The 12,235-nt window shown below is 39.4% G+C and overlaps 2 protein-coding genes and 1 long non-coding RNA gene across 4 annotated transcripts in view; all 3 read right to left on the minus strand.

Moving 5' to 3' along the window:
• Positions 1–12,235, minus strand: part of igdcc4 (immunoglobulin superfamily, DCC subclass, member 4) — a 67,882-nt gene that overhangs the window by 42,303 nt on the left and 13,344 nt on the right. The window lies entirely within an intron of this gene.
• LOC147207817 (uncharacterized) lies at positions 1,911–2,954 on the minus strand. The gene is made up of 3 exons (XR_015100382.1): positions 2,817–2,954; positions 2,363–2,440; positions 1,911–1,983 (listed from the first exon to the last, which is right to left on the minus strand). It is a non-coding gene; the product is annotated as an uncharacterized LOC147207817 (long non-coding RNA).
• LOC147207818 (N-lysine methyltransferase KMT5A-A-like) lies at positions 2,969–7,891 on the minus strand. The gene is made up of 6 exons (XM_086106437.1): positions 6,445–7,891; positions 4,622–4,784; positions 4,338–4,530; positions 3,729–3,806; positions 3,273–3,350; positions 2,969–2,974 (listed from the first exon to the last, which is right to left on the minus strand). The coding sequence occupies exons 1-6, from the start codon at positions 6,551–6,553 to the stop codon at positions 2,969–2,971; spliced, it is 627 nt and encodes a 208-aa protein (XP_085962563.1). The 5' UTR covers positions 6,554–7,891.

A 12,235-nucleotide genomic window follows, 5' to 3' on the forward strand; every position in this document is an offset into this window, starting at 1 on the left:
AGTCCATGTTTCTGATTTATAACTTCTCCTGTGTTTGTCAAAGAAAGCTGAAAACTCAAACCTGGTATGTAATGATAAGACGTAGTAACCTGTTGTAAGGATGAAGTGAATCTCTCATTCCATTCTTGGTCTCCAGAAGGTTCAGTCAGGTACCCGTCACTTGGTGTCTGCAACATAACAACATTACGGTGTCAAAATATTCAGCATTCTTCATTCTGACCAGTTAAGAAATGAATAAACATTATTTCTCATTGAACATTGCTCACAGGAGAGTTTGGGATTAATATACCACACTGTAGAAAGTTAACACTGTTCAGTTCTGTGGAAGAGCAATATGGGGACATTCGAACACAGGCTCTCCAGAGTTAGGTTAAGACAAGTCATGTCACCTGAAACACACTCAGGTTTTTCAGGTCTAAAGAAATATGAGGACATGACGACTGAAATCACGGAGAGTCCATGTTTCTGATTTATAACTTCTGCTGTGTTTGTCAAAGAAAGCTGAAAACTCAAACCTAGTATATCATGATAAGAAGTAGTAACCTGTTGTAAGGATGAAGTGGATCTCTCATTCCATTCTTGGTCTCCAGAAGGTTCAGTCAGGTACCTGTCACTTGGTGTCTGCAACATAACAACACTACGGTGTCAAAATATTCAGCATTCTTCATTCTGACCAGTTAAGAAATGAATAAACATTATCTCTCATTGAACATAGCTCACAGGAGAGTTTGGGATTAATATACCACACTGTAGAAAGTTAACACTGTTCAGTTCTGTGGAACAGCAATATGGGGACATTCAAACACAGGCTCTTCAGAGTTAGGTTAAGACAAAAGTCATGTCACCTGAAACACATTCAGGTTTTTCAGGTCTAAAGAAATATGAGGACATGACGACTGAAATCATGGCGAGTCCATGTTTCTGATTTATAACTTCTCCTGTGTTTGTCAAAGAAAGCTGAAAACTCAAACCTAGTATATCATGATAAGAAGTAGTAACCTGTTGTAAGGAAGAAGTGGATCTCTCATTCCATTCTTGGTCTCCAGAGGGTTCAGTCAGGTACCTGTCACTTGGCGTCTGCAACATAACATTACGGTGTCAAAATATTCAGCATTCTTCATTCTGACCAGTTAAGAAATGAATAAACATTATTTCTCATTGAACATTGCTCACAGGAGAGTTTGGGATTAATATACCACACTATAGAAAGTTAACACTGTTCAGTTCCGTGGAACAGCAATATGGGGACATTCTAAAACAGGCTCTCCAGAGTTAGGTTAAGACAAAAGTCATGTCACCTGAAACACACTCAGGTTTTTCAGGTCTAAAGAAATATGAGGACATGACGACTGAAATCATGGCGAGTCCATGTTTCTGATTTATAACTTCTCCTGTGTTTGTCAAAGAAAGCTGAAAACTCAAACCTAGTATATCATGATAAGAAGTAGTAACCTGTTGTAAGGAAGAAGTGGATCTCTCATTCCATTCTTGGTCTCCAGAGGGTTCAGTCAGGTACCTGTCACTTGGCGTCTGCAACATAACATTACGGTGTCAAAATATTCAGCATTCTTCATTCTGACCAGTTAAGAAATGAATAAACATTATTTCTCATTGAACATTGCTCACAGGAGAGTTTGGGATTAATATACCACACTATAGAAAGTTAACACTGTTCAGTTCCGTGGAACAGCAATATGGGGACATTCTAAAACAGGCTCTCCAGAGTTAGGTTAAGACAAAAGTCATGTCACCTGAAACACACTCAGGTTTTTCAGGTCTAAAGAAATATGAGGACATGACGACTGAAATCATGGAGAGTCCATGTTTCTGATTTATAACTTCTCCTGTGTTTGTCAAAGAAAGCTGTAAACTCAAAACTGGTATATAATGATAAAATGCAATGACCTGTTGTAAGGATGAACTGGATCTCCCAATCCTTTCTTGATCTTCAGAAGGTTTCATCGGGATCCGAACACCTGGTGTCTGCAACATAGCAACAGTGCAGTGTCAGAAATATTCTAATTTATTCATCCTGATTAGTTAATAAATGAATAAACATTGTTTTTCATTGAACATCGCTCACAGGAGGGTTTGGGATTAATATACCACACTATAGAAAGTTAACACTGTTCAGTTCTGTGGAACAGCAATATGGGGACATTCGAACACAGGCTCTCCAGAGTTAGATTAAGACAAAAGTCATGTCACCTGAAACACACTCAGGTTTTTCAGGTCTAAAGAAATATGAGGACATGATGACTGAAATCATGGAGAGTCCACGTTTCTGATTTATAACTTCTCCTGCGTTTGTCAAAAAAAGCTGTAAACTCAAAACTGGTATATAATGATAAAACGTAGTAACCTGTTGTAAGGATGAAGTGGATCTCTCACTTCCTTCTTGGTCTCCAGAAGGTTCAGTCAGGATCCCTTCACTTGGTATCTGCAACATAACAACATTACGGTGTCAAAATATTCAGCATTCTTCATTCTGACCAGTTAAGAAATGAATAAACATTATTTCTCATTGAACATTGCTCACAGGAGTGTTTGGGATTAATGTACCACACTACAGAAAGTTAACACTGTTCAGCTCTGTGGAACAGCAATATGGGGACATTCAGACACAACCTCTCCAGAGTTAGGTTAAGACAAGTCATGTCACCTGAAACACACTCAGGTTTTTCAGGTCTAAAGAAATATGAGGACATGACGACTGAAATCATGGAGAGGCCACATTTCTGATTTATAACTTCTCCTGCGTTTGTCAAAGAAAGCTGTAAACTCAAAACTGGTATATAATGATAAGACGTAGTAACCTGTTGTAAGGATGAAGCGGATCTCTCACTCCCTTCTTGGTCTCCAGAAGGTTCAGTCAGGATCCCGTCACTTGGTATCTGCAACATAACAACATTACGGTGTCAAAATATTCAGCATTCTTCATTCTGACCAATTAAGAAATGAATAAACATTATTTCTCATTGAACATAGCTCACAGGAGAGTTTGGGATTAATATACCACACTGTAGAAAGTTAACACTGTTCAGTTCTGTGGAACAGCAATATGGGGACATTCGAACACAGGCTCTCCAGAGTTAGGTTAAGACAAAAGTCATGTCACCTGAAACACACTCAGGTTTTTCAGGTCTAAAGAAATATGAGGACATGACGACTGAAATCATGGAGAGTCCATGTTTCTGATTTATAACTTCTCCTGCGTTTGTCAAAGAAAGCTGTAAACTCAAAACTGGTATATAATGATAAGACGTAGTAACCTGTTGTAAGGATGAAGCGGATCTCTCACTCCCTTCTTGGTCTCCAGAAGGTTCAGTCAGGATCCCGTCACTTGGTATCTGCAATATAACAACATTACGGTGTCAAAATATTCAGCATTCTTCATTCTGACCAATTAAGAAATGAATAAACATTATTTCTCATTGAACATAGCTCACAGGAGAGTTTGGGATTAATATACCACACTGTAGAAAGTTAACACTGTTCAGTTCTGTGGAACAGCAATATGGGGACATTCGAACACAGGCTCTCCAGAGTTAGGTTAAGACAAAAGTCATGTCACCTGAAACACACTCAGGTTTTTCAGGTCTAAAGAAATATGAGGACATGACGACTGAAATCATGGAGAGGCCACGTTTCTGATTTATAACTTCTCCTGTGTTTGTCAAAGAAAGCTGTAAACTCAAAACTGGTATATAATGATAAGACGTAGTCACCTGTTGTAAGGATGAAGTGGATCTCTCACTCCCTTCTTGGTCTCCAGAAGGTTCAGTCAGGATACCAACATCTGGTGTCTGCAACATAGCAATATTACAGTATCAGAAATATTCTAAAAAGTATTCTTCAGTAACTGAAGAAGTATGAGGGCATGACTGAAATCATGAAAAGCAACATTATACCAACCATAGAGTGTCAGAAATATGTCGTAGTTATATGACTTTTGAATAAATTGAACTACTTTTTTCAGTGACCACATTCACAGCACAAGTACTGTGTAGTACAGTACTCTTTATGGTACTTACCACTGTACAGCTCTGATAGCTAACAATTTCAGGACATCAGACACGACTGAGTTCAAATAATAAAGACAACACCCGAAACATACTCTTTCAGACTAAATCAATGTAATGACTGAAAAATGTGGAGTCCATGTTCCTGTCTTTGAATTTCTGTTGACGTCAAATAATCCTCTAAAACAGACACTTGTGTTAACTTTTAAAAGGTAATAAACTGTTGATGAAAATGATATTTCACTCACCTATGAAATATAATGATTTACTTATTAGATCTGGTTGTCTACAGGTGTATATTCAGGCATTACTTACCAGTGCTCTCCATGCCCACTGAGAATCTCCATAGTCATAGGTTATTTCATTCCCTGCTTCGATATTTTCAATTGCAAACAAGCAAAGATGAGGTTTATCCTGGATTGTCAGCTTTTTCATTCTACAGTTTGGGCCTTTGTGAGCATCATTGACAAGTCGACCTAATGAACCATCTTCATGGGAGGAATCAATGCTGAAATTGAACAATGAAACATGAAATGTTTTTCCAGTAAAACTACAATGTTGTACAGAACCACATGATGTTTTTCTAGATCTTGACTTACCACCATGTGCTTCCTTTCCATTCAAAATCAAACAGGAAACAATTTTGCTTCTCTGTGTACTTTTTCTGTCTCTTGTCTCGTTCATAACTTGAGGTTAACTCTCCACGGTACTCAACCACAAATAACCCCTTTTCGATTGGTTCACTTGTAAATACACCACGTCCTAGGACACGAAAAGTTGACACTTAAATGTTGATTAATACAATCCAAATCAGGCTTACACAATGCAGTTAATCAGATATTCACAAATACATGCAGACCAAAAAATAAAAATTTAAAGAGGGGAAAAAACATGTTTAGTGGTACGATAACAAAATAATTCCATGTAAAACTAAAAACAATTATCAGAATCGCTGATAATTTTCTTTAGCAATTTGTATCAGCACAAAATAATGTGGCTCCTTACATCAGAGTTGTTTACATTGCTTGCCTTCAATTGAACAGAATGTATGGAATAGCAAAGAAAAATACCAGCGGTTTGACCGACAGTTTGACTAAAGTGATCATCATAAGTCAAGTGAAGTACCATTTTTCCTCAATGGATAACATTCGAAACCTAATTTCAGTTCCTATACTATTCCACTCCAAACTGCATTATATGGTTGAGGGAGAGAAAGAGAAGAGCAATAAGGTCAAAAAAAGTATGGGCAGCAATGTTGGTAATGCATTACCACCATAGTTTTTATTTTGGTCACAGGCAACCTAATGCGGCTGCACAGTGTGCGACTGGTTGGCACGTCCGCCTCACAGTGCCTTCTTGTGTGGAGTTCTCCCCATGGCTGCATGGGTTTTCTCCGACTACTTTGGTTTCCTCCCACATTCCAAAAACATGCAACGTAGTAGGTTCACTGAACTCACTAAATTGTCCCTCGGTGTGATTGTGAGGGTGAATGGTGGTTTGTCTGTGTGTCCTGTGATTGGCTGGCACCCAGTTCAAGTTGTACCCTGCCTACTGTCCGAAGACAGCTGGGATCGGCTGCAGCACAGCCAGGCCCGTATTAGTATAAATGGGTTTGAAAATGGTTGGATGGGATGTTTTTTTTAATCTGATTAACTGTGCGTTTCTATTTTTGTTATTTTCTCTTTGTAAATACAAATGCAACTCTAACAATTGTGGGAGGGAAAGGATTCATCTAATTTCTTTGTAAGCTGTCCTGGCGTTTCACACCTCCGATCTCCAATCAGAAATCCCACTGAGCAATATACACCACTGCACATAGAAAAGATACATTATGACTAAAATAAAAATTAAGCAATCAACAATAATAGTCATAATGATAATGACATACATAATTCCTGTGACCATTCTTTCAGTTTTAAACTAAGTAGAGACCTTTGATGGGCAGTACAAATTGCTGATAAAAATGTGGATTTGTCAAACAGCTACCACAGCCTTCTTCAATCAGGTGAAATAGGCATTGTGAAGGAAGTTTGAAGGCATCTAATTTTCCTCGACTATTACAGATAGTATGCGTTTTTTATGAATTGTGATATTTGTTGAAGCACAATATTTTAACAGAAGCCGAATAATTTCTATTTCTATTTTTTCATTTCAAGATATTCCTAGTTCTACATGGCAATACAATATTCTCAAGAATTGAATGATAATGGCTGCTAAACATTCTCTTAAAAAGTACTTCAATTATTTTTGCTCCAATATGATCAATGGCATAAAAAAAAACATGCTGTTGTTTATTGTGATATTTTTGGGGTAAATACAATGTGCGAATAAAATCTGTCACTGTGACAGGCTTTGGTTGCAGCTCTTGTCATGTGCGTGTGGTAGCCATAAGAATTAGATAGCAGGTAGATTGATAGCATACCTTTATAATCATTGATCCACTGGGCTTTCAAACAAGGCTTGTCGACTCCAGATAAAATAAAATGAGCAGCCTCAGATTCAGGGCTCAGTCTGGCTCTTCTTTGTGACATTATCACCACCAGTAAACATCTACAATGGAAAGTGAGAAGAAGTCAGCCAGACAAGCAAGCACAATACAATGGCAGCACTTATTTTGGCTCAGAAAGTACTGAGCCAAAGGAATATTATTTTCTTCCTCAAATATACAAAAATTCATTTCATCAAACATTTGCTGGTCAGATTAATAGATTCGGGCAAACCATTTGTCAGGCAGATAACAATGTAAAATTAAAATAGAGTAACACAATATTGTCTTGACCAAATGTACCAACAAAGCTGAATTCTGCTATAATTTCATTGCAAACGTTTGTTTGTTTTTTCATTGAAACGGTGTACAATTGAATCAACACAAGAATAAACAGTGTAAATACACCAGACTTAGCATAAAGGCTAGAAGTGCATGGCCCACTTTCATTAGGCTACCTGTACTAACTAATTTCAATTAACTGCAATCAAATAAAACAAATACTGCACTGAAATAAACATTTGGCACCAAAATCAAGTTCCACAGACTGTGTTGTCAAAGATTTAGAAAGGTTTTCTAGAACCTTGCCTGCAGGACATGTCCACATTACTTTTACTGGAAGCTTATTAGCATGCTAACGATCTAGCTAGCTAGCTAGCTAGCTAGCTGTCTAATTGAATGACATTACCTTTGGTGGGCACTGTTAAACATGGTTATATTGAACAAAGTCTATGTTACAGTAAGATAAACGAAAAGGAATTGCTTACCAGGTGGTCATCCACGCGTGGTCGTGTTTGTTTCAGAGAGTTTAATAGATATCTGGCTGTAGGATTGTCTGGCTGCTTCACATGTTGGGTTTTGTGTGACTGCTAATTGAAGTGACTTACCAGGACGAGGGCGGGGAAAATGTGTGAGTCAGTCCGAAAAAGATGACATATGAGGTCCTGCACAATGACGTCACTGAAAGTGTGTTAAAAGTGTGTTAAGGTACCGAAGTTGGCCACTAGTTTTCCAAATGAAAAGTGAGTCGAAAGTTAAACACACTTAAACACACAATTTCTGAAAATTGTGCTCTTTCAGGACATCACTTATTTTTGGTGTGGGAGTATCCTCGTGAGCTCTAGAGTAGTGTAGACTGCGTGGAAATATGAGGACGCGAAAAATGTCCTCATTTTTCCACAGGTCCTCATTGTGAAGGTGTGTTATCATAAAATTGTCCTGAGATGTCATGAATACAAACACACACACACACACACACACACACACACACACACACACACACACACACACACATCATAAAGATAACATATAGAGTTCTTGCATGCAAACCCAACCAAAAGCACACATTTCAAGAGGATTTCGGTGGCGCATACGATCTTGTACAACAGAGTCCTCACCGCCATTTCAAATGCAGTAATTAGGTCTCATTAGGCCATTAAAACAACCATTACCCAGCTCAACGAGAACTTGGCAAAAAGCAGGGATCAGCCGACATGTTTGGATGTGCAGTAAATGCTGAAACAGAAGTAGACTGTGCCAAAAAATAAATTTTAAAAATGGGGGGTCCCTCACTGTAGCATCCTCACTTTTTGCTTGTTTGGTTGTCTTATTGCCTGTATGCTCTATTAGGTCGTGATCAAGGAACTAAGCTGGCTATTGAAATATATATTGATTTGTGCAGCTTTAAAAAGTCTTGAGCTGTCATTAACCCGCATTTTTGGAGCATTTGGCTCAGGATAGAAAGTAGTCCATCGTGATATCGTATACATTTAAAACCTTGTGCGTCGCCGTTTCAATCAGGATATTCAAATTCTGGAGAAACTGTCCGCTCTCGTATGTAAATGGGTTATTCCAAATGTTTCAGAAACTGGAATTTTGACCTGGACCCGAATATTGACAGCATGTAAACATCGTCATGGAAAACTGAAGGGCCGGTGACAACCTACTGTGATGAGGATTATGAGAAAATTTAGTTAGGGAAATATTTTCCATCACTGCTCTGTCTTTAAATTTAAAGAACGCCATTCAGCATTGTTCCCAATAGAGAGTGATTAAGAGAACAATTTCAGCTGTGAATCGTTTTTTTTTTTTTTTTTTATAAAATGATACAAATAATCTATAAGTAAACAAATAATCTATAAATAAACAGTACTACTGTCCCTTTATGTTAATGTACCACTCAAGCTCTTCAAAGGGTTTTAGTAAACGGAGACCAGAGAGAAACCAGGAGGTGGGGGAGCGCGCGTTAGTTATTTGAGAGCAATGCCGCCAAGTGAATATTTTACCGGGTCAGGCTCACTGTCAACACACAGTCCGTGGACCCCCCCCCCCCCGCCCCCCCCCCCGCTCGCCAGTGACCCCGGCCAGACCAAAGCTCAGGTTTCCGCAAGCCTCTAAAGTGGAACCATACCTACAGTAACATGTGTGAAGTGCTCTAAAGAAAAACAAGACCATTTCAAATGTCCACCATAAGCACTTAAATCAGACTTGCTTTTGCGTTAAGACATCTGGTCTGCCAGTTTTCCAACTACTGAACTAACTTATATAGCTTTAGGGTCGCTGAGAATTTTGCTCTTTGAATCCTTTTGATATGATCCAAGCAAAGGAATTAGGACTTCATTTAAGAAGGAACTACTGTGACTAAATGATGATGAGCTCGTAGGGCTGAATCACATGGTCTAAAATGCCATTTCTTTTTCAAAAAAACACACAGTGAAACTCCTCTACAACGAAACCTGCATGGGCGAAAATACCCCTTAGTGTGAAAAAATCTTCATGCATTAACATCATTCCCACTCTCCTGCCCCCATACAACGAAAAAAAACCCTGTTGCGTTATACGAAATCTTTTTCTCTGCTCTTGCCTCGCGACAAGATTCACGACAACAAAGTCTAATCCAACAGCGACCTCTACTGCTTCGTTCGGAATGGCTACAAAACAGACCTTTGGATGTCAAGCAGCTAAGACAAGAAGAGCTCTGACGCTGGAAGAGAGGGTAAAAGTGATCAAAATGAAAGACAGAGGAAGCAAAATAAAAGACATTATCCAAGAAATTGATGTAAGTGAAAGTGAATGTTGATCGTAAATTTCACAATTTCTTCCCCTTTTTTTTCTTTCTACACTGACTATATGTGTGTGTCAAATAAGTGTATGCTCATACTTATGCACTATTGGAATAAAAATAAAGAGTACACATTCGTTTGTGTGTGCGTGTACACGAGGTCGAGAAAAAGGATGGCTGGATCTTGTGGGTCACTGCTCCACCCGGCCCTAATGCAACCAGACTGGGAGGGCAAATAGGAAAAGTAACTACAGAGTTCTCCCACTTTTCGCAGATGATATGTTCCAAGCCCCCCTGCCCCCACAATAAAAAAAATTACCGTGAAGTAGAGGTTGATCAGACCGGGATATAATCTCTTGCCTAAAATCTGCTTGGATTGGCTCCATATAACCCTGATGAGGACCAACAAAGCTTTCACACTAATTAATCGCAATCAAAACTTCTCCTTCATTAAAAAAAAAAAAATCAATCAATCAATAAATAAAAAACAAATTGTTGCTCTTGAGTCAGCTCTCATTGGATTTGCAACGCTCCGAACAGAGGACTCAATGTTTTTTCCTCATGCCGCTGTGAGGCTATGATTCACTCAACAATGTGAACAGCTGCCCTATCAGGACCGCAGACGTTCCAGCTGCATTTCCTCCCATGACGAAACTTCAATGCGCTTCTCACAGCGACTCATCTTCCCCGCGAACGCCTCGACAACTTCTGGGAGCCGCTTCGAATAACATCTTACGTTTTCACAGATGACCATTCTTGACTAACGGTGTATACTGCATGTGGAAAAGAATACATTTTTACCAAGCACTCATGTTCTTTGCATATTTTTGATTCCCCTGTTGATGCCAGTGAGTCCCCTTGACTCTTACTGCACAGCTTCACAAAATGAAAATAATTACCATCTACTTATTGACTTCACAAGAGCTAATTATGAAGATTAAGTTACTTAAGCGCAACTCGTTTTAATTTCCTGAAGCCTTTTGGAAACGTACCGAAGGACCACCAATTACAGAGCAGATGTTTTGTTTTGGGGGTTTTTTCCACACAAATTAAGAAAAAATGCAGTGCTCAAGTAACACATACATTAGCTCGAAATTAAGAATGTTGGTATTGCATTATTATTTCCTGATTAAGATGTCGAATTAGTTATTTATCTCGATTCTTTCACAGGAAATCTACTTTAAGCAGTTGAATGATTTTTTATTAATTTAGGATTGGGTGTAAAAAGGTGAATTCACTATGAAATTCATCATTCCCGTTCAAAATGGTGAAAGTGCGTCAAAATTGGCATAGTTACACATTAAAGCAGTTTCTTGCAGGTGACTGAAACATATTGAGGGTGGTGGTCGAATTAAGTGTGCTCAGCACTCTTTATTCTTATCCGAAGAGAGGGATTGGATTTATACATAATCAACTATGACAAAATTAAGAGGATTCAATTGTTTCCTTTTGCAGTCTTAGATGTGTCTATTAAAACCGACTTTTGTCAGAGTGCTTCAAAAAGGCTCTTATAAGGTAAATCAACCCAAAATAGTTCTTGACAATAATATCGACCATGCAGCCCTACTAGTCTAAACATGGCATGCAACCCCATTTCGTGGATGTGTGTGGCAACCAGAACATAAGTGGACAGAGGGGAAGCTAAAGAATGAGAGTGCGTGGGGTGGGGGCTGGGGGTGGGGTGTATGGGATGGAGGTGGGGGAGTACCACTGCCCTCCTTCATACCTCCTGCTCTATGTACAGTGCTCATTCATCCCTGCCTGGTGTCAGCCAATCAGAGAGAGGCGGGGCCCCACTTGGATGTGGGGCCTCCCAGAAGCACGGGAGCCTGCGCATGGTCATGACAAGCACTGAAAAGTCACGCTGTAACGAATTTAAACCTGATCGAGCTCATTATCCATAAAGCCGAGCAAACCCAATGCATATGAAGTTGACAAAACAGGTGTTTCTCTACCACAAGGAAAGCGGAAATAATGGGCGCAAACATAAGCAAAGACATACGAGCAGAGATTTCGAAAGGACTCACCCACCTCTCTCGTTCTTGTTGCTGCTCACCGAGGTGACATGCATGGACTTAATAATGCATCTGTGCATCTCGCACCGGAATGATAAATGAGGCTCCGGTGTGACATGTTGAATGTGCCACTCGGGAACATATAGCAGAGACGGATCAACATTTCCACTATTATTCACGGTCTCACATCTGCATGCGCGTGACCACCTCCAGCTGAGCTCCTCCTGTACAAATAACTCATTCCCAAGTCATTACTTTATATCAGGCCCTGTCGATCCTCGTTTAAGTGTCTTACTCCCTCGGAAAAAAGCAATTCCTTGCAGTCTTGTGTGTGTCTGTGCGACAGGGTAGTCAATGGCGAGCGCATATGGTTCTAGCACTGTGTGAGAAATTCGATTGTGTGCTCGCTGAAGCCTTGTTAAGATAGAACCGAGATAACTTTGAAAGAGGCTACTATATTTCAATGAGCTCCTTGGATGTGATATTCTTGTAGATCTTTTAACGGGGGTGGGGGGGGTGCAGAGATGTCATATAGTCTATTTGGAGGAATTGTTTCAAAATACAGGCACCGTGGCACAAAGACAGAGAGAACAATTCCTACCTTGAGCAGTTAAGAGTTCATATTGTTTGCTTTCAGAAACTCTGGCTGGAC

This window comes from Hippocampus guttulatus, chromosome 3 (assembly GCF_054856545.1).
Source record: "Hippocampus guttulatus isolate MCC_2025c chromosome 3, RoL_Hgut_1.0, whole genome shotgun sequence".
Lineage (NCBI taxonomy): Eukaryota > Metazoa > Chordata > Actinopteri > Syngnathiformes > Syngnathidae > Hippocampus > Hippocampus guttulatus.

Coding starts and splice junctions, on each gene's coding strand:
- LOC147207818 (XM_086106437.1), bottom strand. CDS start 6,553: ATGTCACAAAGAAGAGCCAGACTGAGCCCTGAATCTGAGGCTGCTCAT. Junction 3,807..4,337: donor AGTGGGCATGGAGAGCACTG/GTAAGTAATGCC, acceptor GCTATGTTGCAG/ACACCAGATGTTGGTATCCT. Junction 3,351..3,728: donor CCACTTCATCCTTACAACAG/GTGACTACGTCT, acceptor GTTATATTGCAG/ATACCAAGTGACGGGATCCT.